The sequence below is a fragment of the Pogoniulus pusillus genome, chromosome Z (genome assembly GCF_015220805.1).
Source record: "Pogoniulus pusillus isolate bPogPus1 chromosome Z, bPogPus1.pri, whole genome shotgun sequence".
NCBI lineage: Eukaryota > Metazoa > Chordata > Aves > Piciformes > Lybiidae > Pogoniulus > Pogoniulus pusillus.
Genome location: NC_087309.1, coordinates 55,136,397 through 55,161,866, shown reverse-complemented (window position 1 = coordinate 55,161,866; position 25,470 = coordinate 55,136,397). Strand labels below are relative to the sequence as shown.

The window sequence follows — 25,470 nt, the reverse complement described above, 5'->3', positions numbered from 1 at the left end:
TTGGCATTGGAATGGGCTGCCCAGGGAGGTGGTGGAGTCTCCATTCCTGCAGGTGTTTTTTTCTTGCTTTGAAATTTTTGAAAGTTAGCTGATTGCATAGGTTTCACCTGTTTGAATGTTGATGCAAGAAGCTGAGAAACATTTGGGATTATTTTCCCAATTTACACAATTCATCTCAAAGATGGATGACATTTTTATATTTGAAAACACATATTTGTAGTAAAACTTTGAGAGGAGCAGAAGTAGCTATTTCTCGATTAGAGCCTAGCATCCATACTGTGTAGATAGGCTATCTAAGCTTGGTTTTTACTGTTTTCTGGCCAAACATTCAGTTGAAACAAAATGTAGGAGCAGGAGAAAGTAGCATTCACACATATCTGAAAACTGTGGTTGACAGCAAAGTTATGAATGCTGTGGCTGTGAAGAAATCACAGTATCACAGTATCATCAGGGTTGGAAGAGACCTCACAGATCATCAAGTCCAACCCTTTACCACAGAGCTCAAGGCTAGACCATGGCACCAAGTGCCACGTCCAACCTTGCCTTGAACAGCTCCAGGGACGGCGACTCCACCACCTCCCCGGGCAGCCCATTCCAGTGTCCAATGACTCTCTCAGTGAAGAACTTTCTCCTCACCTCGAGCCTAAATCTCCCCTGGCACAGCCTGAGTCTGTGTCCTCTCGTTCTGGTGCTGGCCACCTGAGAGAAGAGAGCAACCTCCTCCTGGCCACAACCACCCCTCAGGTAGTTGTAGACAGCAATAAGGTCACCCCTGAGCCTCCTCTTCTCCAGGCTAAACAATCCCAGCTCCCTCAGCCTCTCCTTGTAGGGCTGTGCTCAAGGCCTCTCACCAGCCTCGTTGCCCTTCTCTGGACACACTCAAGCATCTCAATATCCCTCCTGAACTGGGGGGCCCAGAACTGAACACAGGACTCAAGGTGTGGTCTAACCAGTGCAGAGTACAGGGACAGAATCACCTCCCTGCTCCTGCTGACCACACCATTCCTGATGCAGGCCAGGATGCCACTGGCTCTCCTGGCCACCTGGGCACACTGCTGGCTCATGTTCATGCGGGTATCAATCAGCACCCCCAGATCCCTCTCTGTCTGGCTGCTCTCCAGCCACTCTGACCCCAGCCTGTATCTCTGCATGGGGTTGTTGTGGCCAAAGTGCAGCACCCTGCACTTGGAGCTATTGAACCCCATCCCCTTGGACTCTGCCCATCTGTCCAGGTGGTCAAGGTCCCGCTGCAGAGCCCTTCTGCCCTCCAACTCAGTCACATCTGCCCCCAGCTTGGTGTCCTAATCCTACCCAGATTACTCCCTCGAATCAAAGGCTACTGAGGAATCCTTTCTGCCTGCGTTGCTTCTCTTCCCCAGTATGTCTGTAGCCTCCAGAGGCAAGAATTAGGACACCTAGCAGACATAAACTTTTATTGTCTGTTGTCGAAGAAGTTCAGTATTGTGCAAGGTAGCACTGAGGCTCGTCCATGTGAGCGTAGGGATGATCTGGCAAGCAAACCTGTCATAGGAGTAAATACTGTCATATAGGATGGCTCCATATTGAACTTGTAGTTTTCTGGTGGTCCCATCAGGGTACTGTCAATGTCATTATCCTAACAGGACAAAGTTTTATGCCAACTGTACAAGCAAATATTAAATTCTGGGTACTCCTTTAGAAAAAATAGCACAACATACAGCTCTCTGTAACAAGGTCGTGTCTCTCTCTCAGTGCCAGTTTAATGTGCAGACAGTAAAAACCAGGAGACTATTGCCTTGTTCTGTACTTGACAAATAGCACGTAGTAAATGATGCATGGGACACGTGAATAGCAATGCTCCTTGCTTAGCTGTTACAGTTAGTGTGAAACAGTTATTCTCAATGGAGCCGTGGCTGTTTCAGCTAGATTTCTAGCTCAGATATAACAATATTCAGAACAGACAAACTTAGAAGTAGAAGCTCTGAGTGGAGAGGGGACCATTCTAGGGATAGGCCATGAAATGGCAAAAATGGAGAAGTTAATATAATTTCACAGGAGCATCAAGAGCTTTCTGTCTGGAAGCACAGCTTGTAGCACAGGATCACAGGGTGTTAGTGGTTGGAAGGGACCCAAGGAGACCATTGAGTCCACCCCCCCTGCCAGAGCAGGACAATACTATCTAACACAGACCACAGAGGAACACATCCAGACAGGCCTTGAAAGTCTCCAGAGAAGGAGACTCCACAACCTCTCTGGGGAGACTGTTCCAGTGCTCTGTGACCCTTACAGTAAAGAAGTTCCTCCTTGTGTTGAGATGGAACCTCTGTTGCTGCAACTTACACCCATTGCTCCTTGTCCTATCACAGGGAGCAAGTGAGCAGAGCCTGTCCCCCCTCTCCTGGCCAGCCCTCAGATACTGATAAACATTTATCAAATCCCCTCTCAGTCTTCTTTCCTCCAGACTAAAAGCCCCAGGTCCCTCAGCCTCTCTGCTGCTTTTGCTGCACCTGCTGCTATCTCCTCTCTGCTGCTTGACCCCTTCCCCATCTTCATTAAGGTTATTATATATCTGTAGTAGTTTATTCTCCTTATACTGTTATATTTAAACTATAAGAAATACAATTTTATTTTTCCCTGAGTTTCCAAAAATCTGTGTTGTAGTGAGTTTATTCTACCAGGGGAGGAATCCACCCTAACCTAGGACAGGAACCTATCAGTATTTAGCCTTTTTTGCCTGGTTTTGGACATTGCAGACACATTGAGTTAAAGGACTTGTGAGTACCAGTGGATGAGAGCTGCACATGAACCAACAATGGAAACTTGCAGCCCAGAAGGGAAATTGCATTCTGGGGTGCATCAAATAAAGCATGGCCAGCAGGTCAAGAGAGGTGATTCCACCCTCCTACTCTGCTCTGGTGAGACCTCACCTGGAGTGCTATGTCCAGCTATGGGACCCCCAACACAAGAGTGACATCGACCTGCTGGAGCAGGTCCAGAGGAGGACCACAAAGATGATCAGAAAGTTGGAGCACCTCCTCTATGGAGACAGACTGAAAGAATTGGGCTTGTTCAGCCTGAAGAAAACAAGCTCTGGGGAGACCTTATAGCTACATTCCAGTATCTGAGGGGGACCTACAGAAAGGCTGAGGAACATAGGGGTAATGGTTAGGTTAGGTTAGGTTATGGTTAGGTAATGATAGGACAATGGGTAATGGTTTTAAACTGGAGCAGGGTTGGACATAAGGAGGACATAAAGACATAAGGAAGTTCTTTACAATGAGGATGGTATAACACTGGAGCAGGTTGCCCAGGGATGTGGTTGAGGTCCCATTTCTTGTGACATTCAAGATCAGACTTGATGTGTCCCTGGGCAGCCTGATCTAGTTGGAGGTGCCCCAGCTCCCTGCAGGAGAACTGGACAAGATGACCAACCCAATGCAATCTGTGAATCTGTATGAATAACCAACATCTCCCTCACTTATGGAAATACTCTACTAGGGGAACAGTATACATGGAGTCCAATGAGCCTATATTCACGAAAGCAAGATTTTAAATGATGTGATTTGATGATGTTACTGGCATATTTGAATGACTTGAGGAGCCTGGACATTGCTGAAGAATTGCTAGTGTTAATCTGAGTGCTAATAGGCAGATTTCAAAGTTACTGAGATGTTATTTTGTGTGGTTTGGAAACAATGCCTGAGAAATCTTAAACTACTTCTTTTCTAAATGTATTCATAAATATACCTTTACATTTTCCCATCAGCCATTGGCTTATTTGCTTATTTTTAAGATAATCTGTCTTTTCACTGTCTATTCTGTGTTTCTTTACACACCAAAGAATAACTACATCTCAGATTTCCCTGACCCTGACAAAATGCAAAACACTGGTTGCAGTTAAACTGTTTTATTAAAAGCTTTCTATGAAATAGACAAAAATATTTGACTGACACAGAGCAGTATTTGACTCTGAGTGTCTTTGCAGGGAAAAAACAATGTCTTGAACAGACACATTTGAACCTGAGTCTGTTTTTTTGCAGTCTGTTTTGTTCCAAAAAGGCCATAGCTTATGCCAGCCTTGCTAATGGTGCAGAGTAAAGATCTGGGAAAGCGTTGCACAGAGGATGATCTTAAGATGGCAGAGGAGGAGGGACCCAGCAACCAAAGCATGGTTACTTTCTCTTTCAAGTATTAGCTTGGAATGGAGTTTTGCAGAATTTGTGTCTAGTTAGGGAAGCAGGTGTGATTTAATGGCTGCTAAAAGAAACTTACCCATTTCTGATTCGGCTCTGCCAAGCAGTGAAGGAGAGGTCCTCTACACCTTGCTTCCTACCCCTTCCAATGGTGCAATGGTAATTGATCTTACAGAGAAACCTGGGTACACATCCAAAAGTAAAAGACAGTAAATTTACCCCCAGCACCTGTTATCTGGTGGGGGCGTTATGGAAGGCTGATGGTACTATTCTGAGTGGCAATTTGGGCTGGCAGAAAATGTGTGTCAGCACAGGCTTGTCATGATGATTTTCTGTTGTTGTAGTACTTTTAAACTGTATTGTATTGGAGCCCCAGGATGAGATTGTTCATCCAGTTTCATTCAAGGGAAAACTCCACTTTCTTGTAGTTTAGAGTTTAGAGATTGCAAAGTGAATTTTATGTTGTTCCATGTAAAGTGGTACTACTTCCATCTTCACCATCGTGTATGATGCCATACCTGACCACTTGCTTCCAGTCTCTTATTTCCACTTCCACAAGCATCTTTGCCTTTATAGCTCTACAGTTCGGGGCACTAAACAATCAGGGAAAAAAGTAATATTTTATATAGTGGCCCTTTGTTGATGTAAGAGATAGCAGACATCTGATAAATCTCTGTTATTCATGAATCAGTACACTCTTCTCTTTTGCTGTGCATGACAAGAAGATACATGTTAGTCCATCTGTCCAACGTTCTGTTTGTACAAGTAGCCCTTGTCCTGGATACACTATTGCTAAAAATCTGGAAGAGTTTCTTTCGTCTGATTGAAAAAAAAAAAAAACAAGCAACAAAAACCTGTGTTAATGGAAGATATCAACCAGGATTTAAAACAGAAGAATCCTGCTTGTGCACTCTGACTCCTCAGTATTTATTCATTATAATTTTTTTGTGTCTTCAGAATTTTTGTGATTTATTTCCTTTACTTTTTTCTCCATGTTACAACAATGTATCCTTTTTTTATCTCACGTTTTAGTTGAGATCCTGCTCAGAGCCTGGCCAGGACATCCTGAATGACTGCCTGGCAGTTCAGCCCCTCCAGCCAGTCTCATCTCCGCATGATGCTGCAGACAACACCATGGAACACTCCCCAGGGCCTGCTCATGATATTTACCCAGGTATAGAAAAAAACAGCCTGTGATATTATTGCTCACTTAAGACTGTGGATAGTTTTGCAAAGTAAGATGTACACTGATATCCATTATCTGTTTTAGGAGATGGATAGAAACTGCAAAGTAATATTTTGTGGAAAGGAGGCAGAACAAATGTATTTTATCCGTGAGCAGACCTACTGCAACAAAACACAGTATTTTCCTTCTATGAGCTTTTGACTTCTGCTAGTAACTCACTTTTGCCATTCCTTGTAGACATCTTCAATTCATTAAGCTTCATTTTGAATCAAAATAGTATTTTTCCTCTTCCATATTCATGAGTCACATGTCAGTTTTCTAACAGATCCGCATTAATTAACTTAAATATTGCATTATGAGCTCTCATGTTATGACTGTAAATATGCCAGTAAACACATCCATGGTATGAATGTGATAATCCCATTTTATTGTTCCAGTTAAGTAACTGAGATTTTCAACCATGTCATACCCAGCTAAGTATGCAATTGTTATTCACATTTCAGCTGAATTGGAAAGAGTTGATAAGTTATGGGTGATAATGTATCTCAATGCTCGAGACCATGATAGACAAGAGGTGAACATTTTTTATGCAGTACTTTAGTAGTTGTAAAGACATCTGCTTTTAATGTTAGAACAGAATGCATTACATTTCCTAGCAAGTCAACTTTTTATAGAGAACCAGATGTAGGAAGTGAGGGATTTGGCTGAAAGTTAAGTGCAGTGCTGAAAATTCTATATGAAGTGGTCACTTCAATAAGTGGTTGTATTTTAGTGAGAGGCTTATTAAACCTGTCAATTCTGTGACATGTTTTTGTTAAGGCTGTTGTGAGTTACACAGTAGATTATGATGATGTAGGTTTGTATGTCAAAAATCAGGAAATAGAAATCTGTGATTGAATGCATCCTGATTTTGTTAATACTTGGCATTACTTGTTTGTTGCCAACTTTTAAATGCCTTAGCCTGAGTTTGGTTTCTCATGTTTGAAACCTAAAGGAAATTTTGGATTTCAAATCTGATCTTGGCCAGGGAGCCTCTAGTAACATGGCATTGGTTACAGTTCTTTATTTTATATTAGACTTTAAGAAGGAGTTAGTGAGAAATAATGTTTACTGGCATTATCCAGTGTAAACTGAGACACAGCTTTTGGTTTTCCTTTCAAGTCCCTAGACAGGACAGAATCTTGGTGGGTCTGCATGTTGGATGAGCAGCAACCAGGCTTTCAGAAACTGAGGGCATTCTCACAGATTTCTGCTGGAATCTGTTGAACATTCAGCTCTTTTACCAGCCCAATTTCCAGACTATGATTAAATGTTGAACTCCAGCTGCTGGATCAATCCAGACCTAGTCTGATAGTGGCTTGAACAAACTGCTGCCCCATGTTTTGTCAGGATCCTAAGATGAGTACAGCTGTTACCTCTAGTCTTTACCTGGCAACTGTCTGCAGTCATGATGTGCCATAGACAGCTTCTAAGATGGCAGTTACTTTTTTGTAATATCATTCATGCCTTATTTTTCAGTATTTGGGGTTTAGAGCACTATTACCTATGGACATGCTTTGATATTATTTATTTGGCGAGAGTTTTGTGGGGTTTTGTTTGTTTGTTTGCTTTTTTCCTGCTTGGCATGTCTTCCTATAGTGCAGCAATATTTATAGTATTAATTAACATACTCTCATCAGCATTAATTTCTCTGTAAGCATAAACTGCTTTCCCTTATGTGTGTCCAGAGGTATCTATAACTTCGTAAATTATGCATAGTTTTATTCTCTTGTATAGTTTCACATCAATTAACTGAAGGTATTATGTCAGGAATAGATTAATCCATGTTACTTCATTTTGACAACCACCCAATCTGGTGGAAATTAATTATTCCATTAGCTACCATGTGAATGACTGAGAATTCCAGAAGGGAGAGAATTACTGAAATGGCAACATGAAAATTATTCATGACCCAGGGAGATAAAATCAAAATGTATGGAACTTAAGTGTCTTGCTTTAGAGAAGCTACCCTTAAAACTTCTCAGAAAGGACCTTTTTTTTTATTTTATTTTTTCTTTTTATTCTAAATACAAATAAAAAACATTGAGCCATTTCTGAGAAATAATATGTGTAGCTTTTACAGGGAACTGTTAGAACATATTAGCTGGAAAGTGTGTTACTTAGTAGAAACAGTGAGAGGTTTCATTATTCCAGTGTCATCAAGTCATAGAACTGTAGAATCATTTAGGCTGGGAAAGACTTTGAAGATCATCGGGTCAAACAATTATCTAACTCTATACAAAGTCTGCTGTTAATCATGTCCCTTAGTATCACATCTATGCATCTTTTAAACACCTCCAGGGATGGAGACTCAGCCACCTCCCTGAGGTTATATTTGATAACCCTTTCAGTGAAGAAGTTTCTTCTAATATCCAATCTAAACTTCACCGGTGCAACTTGAGGAAATTTCCTCTCATCTGGTGAATAGTTACATGGGAGAAGAGACCAACATCCACCTCACTACAACCTCCTTTCAGGCAGTTGTCGAGAACAATAAGGTCTCCCCTCATCTTCATCTTCTCCAGACTACACACCACCGGTTACCTTGGTTGCTCTTCATAAGACCTCTTCTTCATGTTCTTCATCAGCTTCATTGTCCTCCTTTGGATCCACTGCAGCACCTCAATGTCTTTCCTATAGTAAGGGCGTCAAAACTGAATACAGTATTCAAGTGAAGTACAACAGTCATCTTTTTTTGTTATATATATACAGATCATTTAAAGTTGACTGCATGAATGCTTTTTTTTTTTCCTTATCTTGTGGCATTTATGACTTCATAAAAGAAATCTGAACTGAGTATAATCTTAGGCTAATGTAACATGACAGACCCTTTGTCAAAAATAATACAAAATTATGTTTGCAAGTCTAAAGTTAAGCAAGCACACATACTTTTCTAGAGCTAAGTGCAGTGATATTTCATAAAACAGAAATTCAAAGTCTGATTCTACTTACCTGTGAAATTTAAGGTAGCATCCAGATTTTAATCTTCAAAAATGTGTAGGATTTTGGGTTTATTTGGTTCATAGAATGAAGATGTGAGCAATTTATTCATATAAGAACATCAGAATTATGTTGGTTTAGTGTTTTTGGTTGGTTTTTTTTTCCTGCTGGGAAATCACATCCACTTCATATGCTGCAATATAGAAAGAGTTGTAAATAATGCAATACAACCCCCCCCCAAAAACTAAAACCAAAAAACCCCACAACTGCTTGGTTAACACTTTATCATTTAATTTCAAAGAATAAGCCAGAATGTGTCATTCATTTATAAATAGGTACTGGATATCACACTCTGTTCTGCTCCAGAGCAAGCAAATGATAGTGTTAAAGCTTGCTGAGTGCATGATTTTTCTTTGCAATTTGGAACATGAAAACCACATCAGGAAAGCTGCAAAAGGTTTTGTATCTCAGATGCATTTTAAACAACTTCTCGTGCTCCAGTGCTGTGAAATTCTGACCTAAGCTACTTTTACATGTATGACTTAAGATATTCTTTATTAAGTAGCACTTTTCCTTTTGTGTTTTCCTTTGTTGCTTTTTTTCTGACTAAATACCACTGAGCTACGTTCCCTGTGCACATAATAAAAAGGAATTAATTCTCAAAGCAATTGTCCCATTAGGCACAACGAGAGACAGGCTCATTGCCTTCATAATGCGATTTTGACTTCTACTCCTTCATGCCTGATGGCTTCGTAGGTTCCGCACACACTTGTCCTCAGATTTACAGAGGAGCTGTGCAGGGCCAAGGCAAGACAGGCAGCATATTTTACATTTCCTGGCTTTACCACTTATGGCTCAACATAACAGGCCCATATATTCCTAGCCACAAAATCTTGTAGAGAAGCATGGGCTTCTTCAGCAAGGTGAGAGGGAAGAATATGTGGAGATGAACTCCCAAGTGATAAAAGCATTTCAGATTTTTCCTTCATGCCTCACTCATTTGTAAGGACTGCATATTCCTTATAGAATGTATTCCTTATAGAATATATTCCTTATAGAAATTGGAGTTTAAATACAGTAGCTGAAAAATCCCAAATTTTCAGATATATGTTTGTGATTTCAACTGGCTGAACTACAATGTGAAGTCTTCACACCGTCTTACTCTATACAGAAAGCATTATCAGCCATAGTCCAAATTTATGATGACAGTGTTATGAGGAGAGGTATTTGAGTGGCATAAACAGAATTACTGAGTGCTGATTTGACACTAACAAATCCAAGGCAGTAAATTATACAATTGCTGGTAATTTGCAGAGGGGAGAGTGATTCTTCTGCATTTAAAACATATTCCATGAAATTACACCTTCCTCCCTCCCTTCCTTTTTTTTTTTTTTAATATATCTTATTCAAAATAAGTTTTCCCCTTACAACCACCTAATTTGCTAATTTGTTCCTATGCATGAGGAGACTGCATATAAATATAGCCTCTGATAGAGAAGCCTTCAAAGAGGTATTCACATGGAGGGTTCTTACGTGTTGATAAACTGATTTGTGATGAGACTCCAGTAATAAAAACACCGCTTCTCCCTCTCCGTGGCTGAAACTTTGTGGGTTCAACCACATCTGATGTTCACACTCAGGACTAACAGGTTAATATCTGTCTGTAAATCCTGGCATAGCTTGGTCTTTTCAGGGGACAGGGAGCAGCATCAACAAATCTGTGGTTTGTTGGTTTGTTTGCGGTTTTTGGTTTGGTTTGGTTGTTTTGTTGTTGTTTTTTTTTCAGATTATCTAAGTCTTTAAATCTGTTTTAAGTGTGTTAATTTCTCTTGTATTGATAGAGGGGAAAGCCATAGTGTAAGAAGGCTTTTTGTTAAGTAATGCTTACAGGCAAACCTGCATTTCTGCGTGGACTGGCCCGCCGGTGGTACATTGAAGTCAGTGAGCATGTTGGTTGCCGTGAGCATTTATTCACTTTCATACCACTCAAATCAGATGGTTCATGGGATGAGACACTGAAAAGACATTTCCTTTGTGTGGGTATTTCCTGCCAGCACTTTGAGCAAACAACTCACGTTTAACAGCTGAACTGCTGTAACAGCTTATGGCACACGAGACACAGTGGTCATGTTACCTAGCAGCTTCTTAAACAACAGCCAACATTTTCTGCCAGTCTTTGGAGACTAGCTCTACCAGGAATATCACCTGTCACCAACAATATTTGTCTGTAGACTACAGATGGCTGGCAGTGTTTCCCTTCAACTGGTATCTATGGGATTCTGGTAGTATCTTGGACCAAGTGCATATTATAGAATCATAGAATCATAGAATCAACTAGGTTGGAAGAGACCTCCAACATCATCCAGTCCGACCTAGCACCCAGCCCTAGCCAGTCAACTAGACCATGGCACTAAGTGCCTCATCCAGGCTTTTCTTCAACACCTCCAGGGACGGTGCCTCCACCACCTCCCTGGGCAGCCCATTCCAATGCCAATCACTCTCTCTGGCAACAACTTCTTCCTAACATCCAGCCTATACCTACCCTGGCACAACTTGAGACTGTGTCCCCTTGTTCTATTGCTGGTTGCCTGGGAGAAGAGGCCACCCCCCACCTGGCTACAACCTCCCTTCAGGTAGTTGTAGACAGTAATAAGATCACCCCTGAGCCTCACAGTATCACAGTATCACAGTATCACCAAGGTTGGAAGAGACCTCACAGATCATCAAGTCCAACCCTTTACCACAGTGCCCAAGGCTAGACCATGGCACCAAGTGCCACATCCAACCTTGCCTTGAACTGCCCCAGGGACGACGACTCCACCACCTCCCCAGGCAGCCCATTCCAGTGCCCAATGACTCTCTCAGTGAAGAACTTTCTCCTCACCTCCAGCCTAAATCTCCCCTGGCACAGCCTGAGGCTGTGTCCTCTTGTTCTGGAGGTGGCCACCTGAGAGAAGAGAGCAACCTCCTCCTGGCCACAACCACCCCTCAGGTAGTTGTAGACAGCAATAAGGTCACCCCTGAGCCTCCTCTTCTCCAGGCTAAACAACCCCAGCTCCCTAAGCCTCTCCTCGTAGGGCTGTGCTCGAGGCCTCTCACCAGCCTCGTCGCCCTTCTCTGGACACGCTCAAGCATCTCAGTGTCCTTCCTAAACTGGGGGGCCCAGAACTGAACGCAGTACTCGAGGTGTGGTCTGACCAGTGCAGAGTACAGGGGCAGAATGACCTCCCTGCTCCTGCTGACCACACCATTCCTGATGCAGGCCAGGATGCCACTGGCTCTCTTGGCCACCTGGGCACACTGCTGGCTCATGTTCAGGCGGGTATCAATCAGTACCCCCAGATGCCTCTCTGTCTGGCTGCTCTCCAGCCACTCCGACCCCAGCCTGTATCTCTCCATGGGGTTGTTGTTAGCCTCCTCTTCTCCAGGCTAAACAGGCCCAGCTCCCTCAACCTCTCCTCATAGGGTTTGTGCTCCAGGCCCCTCACCAGCTTTGTTGCCCTTCTCTGGACTCCTTCCAGCACCTCAACATCTCTCTTGAATTGAGGAGCCCAGAACTGGACACAGCACTCAAGGTGTGGCCTGACCAGTGCTGAGTACAGGGGCAGAATAACCTCCCTTGTCCTACTGGCCACACTGTTCCTGATGCAGGCCAGGATGCCATTGGCTCTCTTGGCCACCTGGGCACACTGCTGCCTCATCTTCAGCTTACTATCTATCAGTACCCCCAGGTCCCTTTCCTCCTGGCTGCTCTCAGCCACTCAGTCCCCAGCCTATAGCGCTGCTTGGGGTTGCTGTGGCCAAAGTGCAGAACCCTGCACTTGGCCTTGTTAAATCTCGTCCCATTGGCCTCTGCCCACCCATCCAGCCTGTCCAGGTCCCTCTGCAGGGCTCTCCTACCTTCCAACAGATCAACACCTGCTCCTAGCTTGGTGTCATCTGCAAACTTACTGATGCTGGACTCAATCCCCTCGTCCAGGTTATCAATAAAGATATCTACAGTAGAAAGTTCTCATGATAGCATTTTCACTGGGAAGCAGCAGCCAGCCTTGTAATTTTACTTCACTGGGTACTTTTGTCCATTCAGTACTTCTAAGCAGCAAGAAGCTGCACTGACAAGAGATGTGTTGCTCTGTCTGCAGGCGCTATATAGTCTCCCACACCCTCATTTGTGATGTTGCTCATCAAGACTTCATTACAAAGTAATGTGGAACCCTAAAAATGCTCTTCTGTCATGCTGTGATCATTTAACATCCCCCTGTACAAGAATACATTTTTGTGACTAGCATGTATGCATTTTTTTTAATATCCTATCTGCCTCTTTAGTCCATATTTAGCCTTACTTTACAATAAGTACCATCTCTTCACTAGAAACTTTACAATAAGTACCATCTCTTCATTAGAATCAGACTAGCCAAAGAGTACCACAGTAGCTATACTGGTAAACGTTGCAGTGGACTGTAGATTGATCTAGTTCAGGGAAGGGACTGGCGACTGCCCATGCCAAGCTGCATATAACATTTTCCCAGGCACAGTCAGCAGGTCTTGGCCAGTACTGTGGGAACCTGTGCTGCTGCTGTCACCTGGACCACATGGAAACGTGCAAGCATTTGCCTGAAATCCTTATCATGGTTGTGGCAGAGAACAGCTATGACAAGGAAGAACCCTTGCTAACTTATGCCTGAAACAGAGCCATAGTCCAGCTTTTCCACATCTGGTCAACCACAACCTTGAAGATATTTTTTTTAGAACTCAAAGATCACACTACTACAGAACTAAGTCATTGTGTTTTCTAACATATTTTGATGTTTTTATCACAGAAAATGCAAATTAATCTATTTATGCAAGGCATCATTTAAATCATCTCTGTTTATTTAGATAATCAATGGGTTTCCTCTGCAATGTACCATTTTATCTATTCTGCCAAAATATCCACTTGCTTTTGATTATTTTCTTCTGTGCCGCATCTAAGCAAAAAAGAATACATTCAAAAGATCATTCCTTTACTTCCCTAATGAAATTGTCTTGATGTTACTCTGAAAGATGGGTGTGAGGAGAGTGACTTTTGGGATTCACAAACAAAATTGAAAAAAAAAAAAAAAACGAACACAAAAAATACTGAATAAACAACTCAAAAGCTACCTTCCTCTCTGTAAGAGGAAAGTAATTCTCCTGGGCCCAGTCCTGTTCAATATCTTTATTGATGATCTGGACCAGGGGATTGAGTCCTGCATCAGTAAGTTTGCAGATGACCCCAAGCTAGGAGCAGGTGTTGATCTGTTGGAAGGTAGGAGAGCCCTGCAGAGGGACCTGGACAGGCTGGATGGGTGGGCAGAGGCCAATGGGATGAGATTTAACAAGGCCAAGTGCAGGGTTCTGCACTTTGGCCACAACAACCCCAAGCAGTGCTACAGGCTGGGGACTGAGTGGCTGGAGAGCAGCCAGGAGGAAAGGGACCTGGGGGTACTGATAGATAGTAGGCTGAAGATGAGCCAGCAGTGTGCCCAGGTGGCCAAGAGAGCCAATGGCATCCTGGCCTGCATCAGGAACAGTGTGGCCAGTAGGACAAGGGAGGTTATTCTTCCCCTGTACTCAGCACTGGTCAGGCCACACCTTGAGTCCTGTGTCCAGTTCTGGGCCCCTCAATTCAAGTGAGATGCTGAGGAGCTGGAATGTGTCCAGAGAAGGGCAACAAGGCTGGTGAGGGGCCTGGAACACAAACCCTATGAGGAGAGGCTGAGGGAGCTGGGGGTGTTTAGCCTGGAGCAGAGGAGGCTCAGGGGGAACCTCATTGCTGTCTACAACTACCTGAAGGGAGGTGGTAGCCAGGTGAGGGTTGGTCTCTTCTCCCAGGCAACCAGCAATAGAACAAGGGGACACAGTCTCAAGTTGTGCCGGGGTAGATATAGGCTGGATATTAGGAGGAAATTCTTGCCAGAGAGAGTGATTGGCATTGGAATGGGCTGCCCAGGGAGGTGGTGGAGTTGCTGTCCCTGGAGGTGTTGAAGAAAAGCCTGGATGAGGCACTTAGTGCCATTGTCTAGTTGACTGGCTAGGGCTGGGTGCTAGGTTGGACTGGATGATCTTGGAGGTCTCTTCCAACCTGATTGATTCTATGATTCTATTCCTCAGCCTTTTCTTAGTGAGTTGTTCTGCTGCCTCATCCCCCTGTGCAAATTGAGTTGTGCTAGTTTGAGACTAATTGGAATATTTTAATGAGAGAAATAAGATCATTGACTGTTAAAATAAAATTATGATGAAGTCTTATATCATTCATTGATTTGTCCAAAGGGATAAAAAGCCAAAATGTAAACAATTTGTCCCTCTTTTTCCTTCTTCACTCTTAAGCACTGGATCTATTTGCTTCCCCTTCACTCTGCTCTCATATCTTCCACTAACGGATAGCAAGTAAATCTTGCTGATTGTTTTGATTTCTGTCAGGGAAGGAAGAGTGAGAAAGAGAGAGGCTTTGAGCCCCTTCTGAGCAGCTTCATGTGTCCAGGAGGGAGTTTGGATTTCTGTATTAATTCTAATTTGTATATAAGTGTAAATACTTGTAAATATATTGTGTGAATATATGCTTGTAAATTTAGCTTTGCTGTAAATATAACTTTATCTTATTTCCAAGCCATCCAAACTAGTCTGGTAAATTTCAAATAGAGGTGGTGGGGAAAGTGCCTAACCCACCACAGATCCACATCCTCTGCACTTCCCTTGAGGTTTGGGATGCCTTCTGCTTTTACTTGTTTTGTAACTAGGAAGCTCTGGTCTGTGTAAGAATTAGCTAATAACTGAGACTAGCATTGAGGGCAGCTGCAGGTGTTTTTGTTGGTCCTTTTGGCCATGTGGTAGGACATTCTCACCTTCTTCAGCTTTGCCCACCAGCATGGCTCATGCCACCTTCCACTAAATGGTGACATAACCTCCACAGCACCTGTATCAGATGTTTTTATTCAGAAGGTGATTTCCTGTCTGTCACCTTGCATGATCTGTCACCTTCAGCAGCTGAAAGATGTCCAGGACTGCTCTTTAATGAGGCTACAGCATAATTAAACTCCTGACCCTTTCCTGAGCTCTAGCTTAGCCTGGAGAATATCTAAATGTATCATGAAGTTTAGCTTGTGAGGGTGAATAGTGGCTGTCCAGAAATAGGCTGAGGCCTTGGAAATAAGGTAGTCTTTTCATCCTTTTAATCTTGGGTAGTAGCATTCAAAATTGTGACCTGTGAAATCATTTTCTTCAAAACAGATCGGTGGTGGAGTTGCTCCTAGTTTTTGTTCAGGTAGGGCTGCAGCATCCATGGAGGTATTTTAGCCTAGGAAGATCTTTTACTGGCGACAATGATCTTTGGGTAGCTGGTTTAAATTCTAGGATTTTATAAAAAATACATAATCCATCTTATTCACTACTGTGACATGATTTTTTAGAGGCAGAATTGCATTCTGCAATCTAGGCATAAACAATACTACTTTGTTTTTTTTTCCTTGGAAGGAAATTGGAAGATGTTACAACCAACTAGTGACTGATCATTTTAGTGTTGAACACAGCCTATCTAATTCATTCTCTGGGTTCATCAAATATTTAAGATCATGTATTTGGCTGACATGCAACATCAGCACAAGCTACCTGACACAGATGTCAGCGAAAATAATTCAGTAACTGGATTTTTAGAGGGGTTTGGTTATCAGTGTCCTACCTTCTGACTGCCTGACTTAAAGATATTCTGAAAATTGTATTACAGGATTTAAGATAATCTAATTAAAACATTTAGTGACTCCTGTGTTGCTTTTTGTCTAAAAAAAAAAAAGTACAAATCAGAACCTTTCTTTCTTTGGAATATATATGAGAGCAATCTCATTGAAAATAATTAAATTGTCAATGCTGATTTAATTTTTTATGGTGAGTCTGGGGGCAGTAATATCAATATTTGAGTCTGTCTTGACCTATTCAAGAAATTTGGTGTTTTTGCAGGTGGCATTTTTTGCTCCAAGCTAGGAGCAGGTGTTGATCTGTTGGAAGGTAGGAGAGCCCTGCAGAGGGACCTGGACAGGCTGGATGGGTGGGCAGAGGCCAATGGGATGAGATTTAACAAGGCCAAGTGCAGGGGTCTACACTTTGGCCACAGCAACCCCAAGCAGCGCTATAGGCTGGGGACTGAGTGGCTGGAGAGCAGCCAGGAGGAAAGGGACCTGGGGGTACTGGTAGATAGTAGGCTGAAGATGAGCCAGCAGTGTGCCCAGGTGGCCAAGAGAGCCAATGGCATCCTGGCCTGCATCAGGAACAGTGTGGCCAGTAGGACAAGGGAGGTTATTCTTCCCCTGTACTCAGCACTGGTCAGGCCACACCTTGAGTCCTGTGTCCAGTTCTGGGCTCCTCAATTCAAGAGAGATGTTGAGGTGCTGGAACATGTCCAGAGAAGTGCAACAAAGCTGGTGAGGGGCCTGGAGCACAAATCCTATGAGGAGAGGCTGAGGGAGCTGGGCCTGTTTAGCCTGGAGAAGAAGAGGAGGCTCAGGGGTGACCTCATTGCTGTCTACAACTATCTGAAGGGAGGCTGCATCCTAGTGGAGGTTGATCTCTTCTCCCAGGCAACCAGCAATAGAACAAGGGGACACAGTCTCAAGTTGCGCCAGGGGAAGTATAGGCTGGATGTTAGGAGGAAGTTCTTGCCAGAGAGAGTGATTGGCATTGGAATGGGCTGCCCAGGGAGGTGGTGGAGTCACTATCCCTGGAGGTGTTCAAGAAAAGCCTGGATGAGGCACTTAGTGCCGTGGTGTAGTTGACTGGCTAGGGCTGGGTGCTAGGTTGGACTGGATGATGTTGGAGGTCTCTTCCAACCTGGTTGATTCTATGATTCTATGAATGAAAAGTGAAGAAAGCAACTATTTACAAAACTGTGCTTTCTGTTCACTAAGCCTAAGTGAATATATATATATATATATATATATATATATATATATATATATATATATATATATATCAGAAGGTATTTGAGACAGAAACCTAGAGAAGATTTGCAGCCTTATTCAGACAAAGTTCCCCAGACAAGAGGCACATCTAAAACGTTCCTGGTTTTATGAAAGTGTCATTTGATAGCATTAAAGATTATTTAGATGACTTTTTGTTCCCTTCAAACAGAAAACAACACTTGAGTTAAAACCAGACAGTTGTCAAGAATTGTCACTATAGCTTCAGGGGAGATGTTACCCATTAGTGTTTTGTCAGTTATCAATGATATCACCTGCCTGATGAGGGTCATTTCTCTCCTTCTGCTTTCAGTGGCCGTGTTCCCAAGCACACAGACAAGTCGAAGTGGAACAGCAGCTGGGGCAGTGTCCTTGTCCGACCCCAGCAGCCACCCCTCCCCAGGACATAACATACAGGGTAGTCCTCTCCATCCTCCCCCTCAGTTACCTCTTCTCTCAGCTGTGGACTCAGAGAGGTAAGACCAGCCCCTGCATTTCTCATGCTGAGCCTGGGGCAGGACTGCCTTCAGGTGTTATAGGATGGGTGGAAACTGAATTGTTAGTCGCTGATGGCAGCCCTCAGATAACAGCTGTGCTGGGTGGGAGTTTACCAGTGGAAATGAGAGTTGAAAGGGACTCCACTATTATAGCCTGGGCAAAGAGGTTTGCTATCTGTCTCCATTTCAGAGACTTCCTCCAGTCTTCTTTTGATCTCTACCAATGGCCTGAGCAAGGGAAGTCATACTGGCTGGGACACTAAACTTCAGAGGATCCCAGCCATACCTTACAGAACAAGAACCTTGAGATTCATGTTTCTGTTTGCTTGTAGTAGAAGAGTCATATTCTGTCACCATTCTCTCAATATTAAGCACATCTGCAGGAATTTGGCTTTTTTTTCCCCTTTGTCCTTTTATCAAAACCAGTAGAAAATTTTAAAAAAAATTATTATTTGGAGATCTCTATAGTGAGGATTTATTTTATCCTAGCTAGGTACAAAGCCCATCACCTATGCTATTTCCATTCTCTTAGATATTTCAGTGACATCAAGGCAGATTGCTTGGAAATGGTTTAATTGTCATGTTTAGACACTCCCTAAAGTATGTTCATCAATCTTAGCAATTATTTATATAATGCACAGGAGTATGGATTTCCACTTAGTTTACTGATCCAGAGATCTACCAAGCCACAAGACTGGAGAGGCCTAAGCAAATAAATTCTTAGTGGAAAAGTCAGGAAAATAAACCATCACAATACTGAATTCTTACTGCGTGCATAGATGGATATCTGAAATTTTTTTTTTTTTAATCTGTTTTTCAGAGCTCTAAATGATAAATTTCTGTATCTCATTGATATATTTCATTTCCTTGAGTGACAGAGTGGCCAATAATTTGGAGAAGACAAAGCATCCGATTATAAACCTGACAAGAGCATTCACTACATTTCAGTTACTGATAGATGAGCATAATTTCTTTGGAGGAAAGCAGAACTTCGACTTGTAACAGGAAGATGGAAAAATGTGATGGCTTCAGGACTTGACAGTGAAAATACATTTGATTTTAAACTGCACTTTTGGGTTTAGCCAGTTCTGGAGCCACTGAAAGTTGTTGAAACAAAACTTATCTTTTCGTGATGGTTTGAGCTCATATTCAGTCCTTCCTTCTCACCTCTGGCCACGTAGTCCTGACCTTTATCTCTGGCTCTGGCCCTCTGTGCAATCTCTGGGGCTTCCCATGCTTTTGGCAAGATGTAGAGGCTTTTCCTGCCTAGTGTAGTTGTCTTTCCAGTGTGTGAACTATCCAACATCCATATCATAGAATCATACAATCATAGAGTCATAGAATGGTTTAGGTTGGAAGGGACTCCAAAGATCATCCAGTGCCAACCCCCCACCATAGGCAGGGACACCTCCCACTAGAACAGGTTGCTCAAGGCCTCATCCAGCCTGGCCTTGAACACCTCCAGGGAGGGAGCATCCACAGCCTCCCTGGGCAGCCTATGCCAGTGTTTCATCACCCTCACTGTAAAGACCTTCTTTCTAACATCTAGATTGAATATCTCCTCTTCCAGTTTAAACCCATTACCTCTCATCCTGTCATTACAAGACCTCGTAAATAGTCCCTCCCCAGCCCTCCCCTGCCCCAGCCTTCCTGTAGGCCCCCTTCAGATACTGGAAGGCCACTGCAAGGTCTCCTCGAAGCCTTCTCTTCTCCAGACTGAAGAGCCCCAACTCTTGTAGCCTGTCCTCATAGCAGAGTTGCTGCAGCCCTCTGATCATCTTCATGGCCCTCCTCTGGACTCACTCCAACAGTTCAATGACCTTGTGTTGGGGGCTCCAGAACTACACACAGTATTTCAGGTGGAGTCTCATGAGAGCAGAGAAAAGGCCACAAGGTGACAGGCAGGAGCAGATCAAAGGTTATTATAGGTACAGATTTCATGGTGAAACCCAGAGATCTTCTCGTTAGTCCATTACTGAGTCAGTTCCTGGGGTAAGACCATAGCAGACATTTAGAGCATGACTTCATTTGTTACAATCTTGAATGTGTTACAGACCTCAGGTACAATGTCCTACACCTGGGTCAGGGTTAATCCTCACTGTCAATACAGGCTGGGACATGATGTGATAGAGAGCAGCCCAAACAGAAAAGGACTTGGGGGTACTGGTGAGTGAAAAGCTGGACATGAGCCAACAGTGTATACTAGCAGGCCAGAGGGAAAAATCACATCAGAAGATGTGGCCAGCAGGTTGAGACAGGTCTCTGTGCTCTGTTGAGATGCCTGTAGTACTGTGTCCAGCCCTGGGGCCTTCTAACATAAGAAGGACCTTTACCTGGTGGAGTGCATCCAGAGGAAGGCTACAGAAAATGATCAGAGGAATGGAGCACTTCTCCCATGAAGACAGGCTTAGAGAGCTGGTGGTGTTCAGCCTGGAGAAGAGAAGGCTTCAAGGAGACCTTGTAGCAGCTTTCCAATATGTGAAGGGGGCATACAAGAAAGCTCAGAAGGGTCTATTTACAAGGGCACGTAGCAATAGGATGAGAAGAAATGGTTTTAAACCAGAGAAGGGTGGATTTAGATTAGAGCTTACAAAGAATTTCTCCTACTATGAGGGTGGTGGGACAGTGGAACAGGCTGCCCAGGAAGATGGTGGAGGCCCCATCCCCAGAGGCATTCAAGGTCAGACTCAGTGAGGCTCTGAGCAGCCTGATCTGGTTGAGAATGTTTCTGTTTACTGCAAGCGGATTGAGCTAGACCTTTAAACGTCCCTTCCAACCTAGCACACCTTACTGCGTGTGATTCTATGATACTACTGTAGCAATAACAATAATAAAAAACAAATGTGATACACTCCTTTCTTGAACATTAACCATGTCCCCTCCCTCTAAAAAGGCTTTAAGTGCTAATTCTCCTATGTGGAGCTACTTTGGATTAAGCAAAAGGGTTCTGTTATCTTCGTTTAAGTGGCAGTGTAAATTCAGAAACTAAACCAAAAAATAATTCCATCAGTCTTGGTTTGAGCACACAACATACAATATAAATCAAAGGAAACATTTATAAGAAAAACAAATGCAGAGCTTGCATTTTGAATGTAATCTAGTCCACTCACCTAGTGCCCCGAGAGTAGGCTGTCAGTTACATCACATCATTGATGTCCTGGTAGCTGTGAAAATGTGGACTAAATAAAGCAACTCTTCAGTATACAAAGTGCCAGAGATGGTGCCTTTGAAAAGCATGAATTACCCTATTTATCCCAATCTAGTCATTAGGAGGACTGCACGATTTAAGGGTGCAAGCAGGTAATTTGTTTTCCTCCTGATGTGTGGTCTCTGATATGCTTCAGCATGCCTCGGGTCATTCCACAGGCAGGACTTGCTGACAAGCACTCTCCTCTGCAGTAGCCTCCATTGGTTGAACTGAAGCTGACCCAAGCTGGTCTGGCTGCTTTGGTGAACCAAGAGTGGGTCATGTATTACTCTGGACAGGAGACTTAGCTTTTTGAGTGGCAGAAGCAGAAGGAAATAAACACTTTCCCTACATCTACAGGTACTATGGGCTAGAGAAATAATTGGAGAGCTTCTTGTGCATTTTTCTCCACATGACCGTCTCTGGGGGTCTTCAAGAAAAGACTGGATGAGGCACTTAGTGCCATGGTCTAGTTGACTGGATAGGGCTGGGTGATAGGTTGGACTGGATGATCTTGGAGGTCTCTTCCAACCTGGTTGATTCTATGATTCTATAAGTGATGGAAGGGAAAGTGTGGTCGTGACCGTGCCTTTCTTTATAATGTGAGAAATGACCAAACATGAGACACATCTTAACACTAAATTCATCTGCATACAAAACTAAATGTACACAGAGTGGGAGCCAGATAAGAGAGTTTGGATCCAAGAAGCAACTTAAATTATCAAAGGAAAAAACATGCATTATAAAAATGCAGATTTACTTTCTGGTTGTTCCAGCTCTTTAATACTAACTTTCAGTGCTCCCATCATAAGAAGTACTGCAGGTATACAATGAAGGTACCTGATAGTAGTACCCAAATACATAGGTATTAAAGGGGATATTTACATGCAGTTATTTCTGTAATAAAAGAATATATGGGCATTCAAGAAAGCTGGAAAAAAAAATCCAGTTAAAAAAAAAAAGTGTCTTTATCATGGCATAATTAATGTGTGCAACTCAATGTCTCACAATTGTTAGTGTCAAATATCTGGAATTATTTTGGAGTGGTGGTGATGTTGTTTGGGTTTTTTTTTAATTATATATTGAATTACCAAACATATACATTTTGCTCTTTATGGCTTGGTGAACCTTTAGGTGAACTTGACATTCCAGATTTTTTTTTCACTCTTCTGTGAACCACAGCTAGCAATTTGTCCAAGAAGTTTGATGCATCCTGGTTTGACAGGAGTTCCTAGAGGCTGCATAAAGCTGGAAAGGACTTAGGGCTGAACTGTTTGGTTTAGCTTTACTCTAGTGCTACAATAATTCTTGCAACAGTGCTTCTTTTTGCTTTTTTTGAGTGTGTGGTTATATTCTTTTTAAGCTTTTGCTGTAAAGTAACAAGTAGGTCTAAACCAGTCATCCAGAAGCAAACACCTCTGAATAGCTCTAACCAAGGAGTTGAGATGTCCAATTTTCACATATTACAGAGCTCTTTGTATGTGGCATAGAAGGGAATGGCTAGGAGAAAGCCTTTAGTTAGAAACCTTAGTATTCTGGTTTTGAAATCAGTACAGTAATTTCTTTCCAGGTGTGGGACACATTAAAGAATTGTCAGCTAATACATCACCACATTCTTACTTAGTGAGAAAATAACACATATGAATAACAGACACTAAAGAATGGAGGTGGCAGTAGGGCTAACTCTGAACATAAGCCATGGAATCATAGAATCGTTTAAGTCAGAAAGAACCTTTAAGATCACTAAGCCCAATCATTAACCTAACTGCCAAGTCCACCTCTAACCTACGTTCCTGAGCACCAGGCCTATAGGTGCATGTAAATATCTCTAGGGATGGTAACTCTACCTCTCCTTGGGCAGCCTGTTCCAATCCTTGACAACCTTGTCAGTGAAGAAATTTTTCATGCTATCAGATCTAAACCTCCCCTAGTATAACCTGCGGCTATTTTCGCTTGTCCTACTGTTTGGTACTTGGGAGAAGAGACCAATATCCTCCTCGCTAAAATCTCCTTTCAGAGCCAACCTAGCAAAGCTTGGGATTTTTCTCCAGCCTGTTTCCATACCTTTTTTGTTTGTTGTTGTTAACAAAGGATTCTTTCCCTTTTCTTCACATTTGCAAGAAACTCAATTCTCCAATACAACACAGCCACGGGAAATGTTGAGAGAGATTTTGAAGCTGTATTTTTCTCTCCAGGAAATCTGTGTATTGAGGTGTCTGCTCACAGCTTCCTCTCTTAAATTCCACTTCAGTTCTCCATTCTTCTCACCAAAGAGCATGTGGTGCCAGCCTGAGAGACTGTTCTTTCTTCCTGCCATTCTTTCTTGGAGCTATATGGACCACTGGTTTGATATGAAATGGCAGTTCCTGTGTTCCTAAAGCCTGAGCATGAAAGGACTTTTAAGCGCTTATTAATGACTGAAATAGAAGGATATAGAATTAAAGTCTACTGGCACATGCAGTCTACTCCCCTGAAACACCATGGAGATAGAAACCTGCTGTGGGATCATGGCTGTGCAGAGCTTGACAAGTGCAAATTTGATGTCTGAATGAAAGCATGGACAAAAATTTTGGTTTGTGTTAGCCAGAATATTCCTGTTAGAGAAGAAGATTTCATTCCTTTAAAAGAAAAAAAAAGGCAAATAAATTGAACATAAAAACTCATTGGTGAGAAATATACTGCATTGTAGGTGGCTAAAAAATTAGGAGGTTGCTATTTTTGGTCAAATGACTGTTGAGGAAAACATTCCATTTTTCAAAATTATGCTTGGCAAATGCTTTGCTTTCCTGACAAGTGTCCTTAAACCATATTTATGTGATTATCATTGATAGCTAGCTGGACTTGACTTCCAGCTATGGCAATGTGGTGGGTTACAGAATGCTGTAGTGCAAAAGGATGACACATCCCCAGCCAAGGACAGTGGACTGGGAAGCTGCAAAGTAACTAGCACACAGCATAAAGTGTGGAGCAGAGAAGGAAGGGAACACCCTAAGTCTTCTGGATTTGCCTAGAAGTATAAAGGCATTCAAGAGGAAGTGAGCATAGATTGTTCCTCAAAATTGTCAGAAGTGGCAGCACCGTGCAGCACACTGTGGGAGACAGCAGCCTGTTTGGTATAGTAATGTTAAATGTAGTGATTCTATAGAATGGTCTGACTGTGGTACAGCTATTGGAAATTGAAATACCATGGACAGGAGACAGCGCATGAGCTCAGTAAGTGATGAATAGAGACAAAGTGGAAGGTTGGAATGACCTTAGAGAATGGTGTAACAGATATAAACAACTGAAAGGCTGGCGTCTGTGGGTTTCTTTTATCTCTGCTGACAGACTGCTTAGACACAATGTACGTGCTGCTGAGAGAATGTGATGAATGTCTACGCTAATTAGTATGTAATTTCTGACACAAGTACATGTAACCAGTTGCAGTTCAATACAATTTGTAGGCTTCTGATGAAAGGTATAAAAACACATGTTTGGAATGCAATACATGGATTTGGATTTGGATTGGCTTATATCAAGCTTTCTCCCGGACTCTACCCTATTGCCCGTGGTAATTGGTCTGTGGCAGCAGCCTAGTACAGGAAGCTTATGCGGCCAAAGCTGCCCCTGCTGACTGCAGAAGGGGTTAGACTAGATGACATTCAGAGGTGCCTTCCAACCATTCTATGATACTGAAAGCAACAATAAAGATTCATGTTGTATAAACAACGACACAAGCTTTACTTTTTTGATGTAGAACTGAAGAAAAGCAGAAAATTAAGACACAGCCATGTCCAGCATGGTTACATAGTTCCTGGCTCAGACAATTTTGATGGTAGCATTGTCTGCCACAAGGTAGCCTGTCTTCTCTTCTTCCCTCACTTATTTGCAGTTTCAGTTTCCATTCTTTTCAGCATTCCATTCTATTCAGCATGCTTTTAAAATTCATTTAGTTGCAGTGAAAATACTTTCTTTGCACAGAAAATATTCATATTGCTGTTATTACTACTGTAGTTTAACATGATGGGTGAGGTTGAGTTTTGTGTTTTTGTTGTTGTTGTTGTTTTTCTGTTTGTTTGTTTTGTTTTTGCCATGCTTCTAGTCCACTGCAGAATTTATTTGAAACTGTAGAATAACTGAAAATCAATCTTTTCCCCAACAAACTGCTAGTTGGGAAAAATGAAACACAGAATGTGATTTAATTGTGTCCAGTTCTGTGTCCCTCAATTTAAGAAACATGTTGAGGTGCTCAGATATGTCCAGAGAAGGGCAACAAGTCTGGTGAAAGAGCTGGGGTTGTTCAGCCTGGAGAAGAGGAGGCTCAGGGGAGACCTTATTGCTCTCTACAACTACCTGAAAGGAGGTTGTATCCAGGAAGGGGTTGGTCTCTTCTACCAGGCACCCAGTGACAGAATAAGAGGACACAGTCTCAGACTGTGCCAGAGCAGGTTTAGGCTGGATGTTAGGAAGAAGTTCTTTGTAGAAAGAGTGACTGGCTGTTGCA

At 42.7% G+C, this 25,470-nt stretch overlaps 1 protein-coding gene across 1 annotated transcript in view; it reads left to right on the top strand.

Moving 5' to 3' along the window:
* GLIS3 (GLIS family zinc finger 3) overlaps positions 1-25,470 on the top strand; it is a 239,075-nt gene that overhangs the window by 189,600 nt on the left and 24,005 nt on the right. Inside the window, exons 7-8 of the mRNA XM_064176613.1 lie at positions 5,205-5,346; positions 17,617-17,779. Of these exons, the coding sequence (XP_064032683.1) occupies positions 5,205-5,346; positions 17,617-17,779 (305 nt within the window). The remainder of the gene's footprint in view (positions 1-5,204; positions 5,347-17,616; positions 17,780-25,470) is intronic.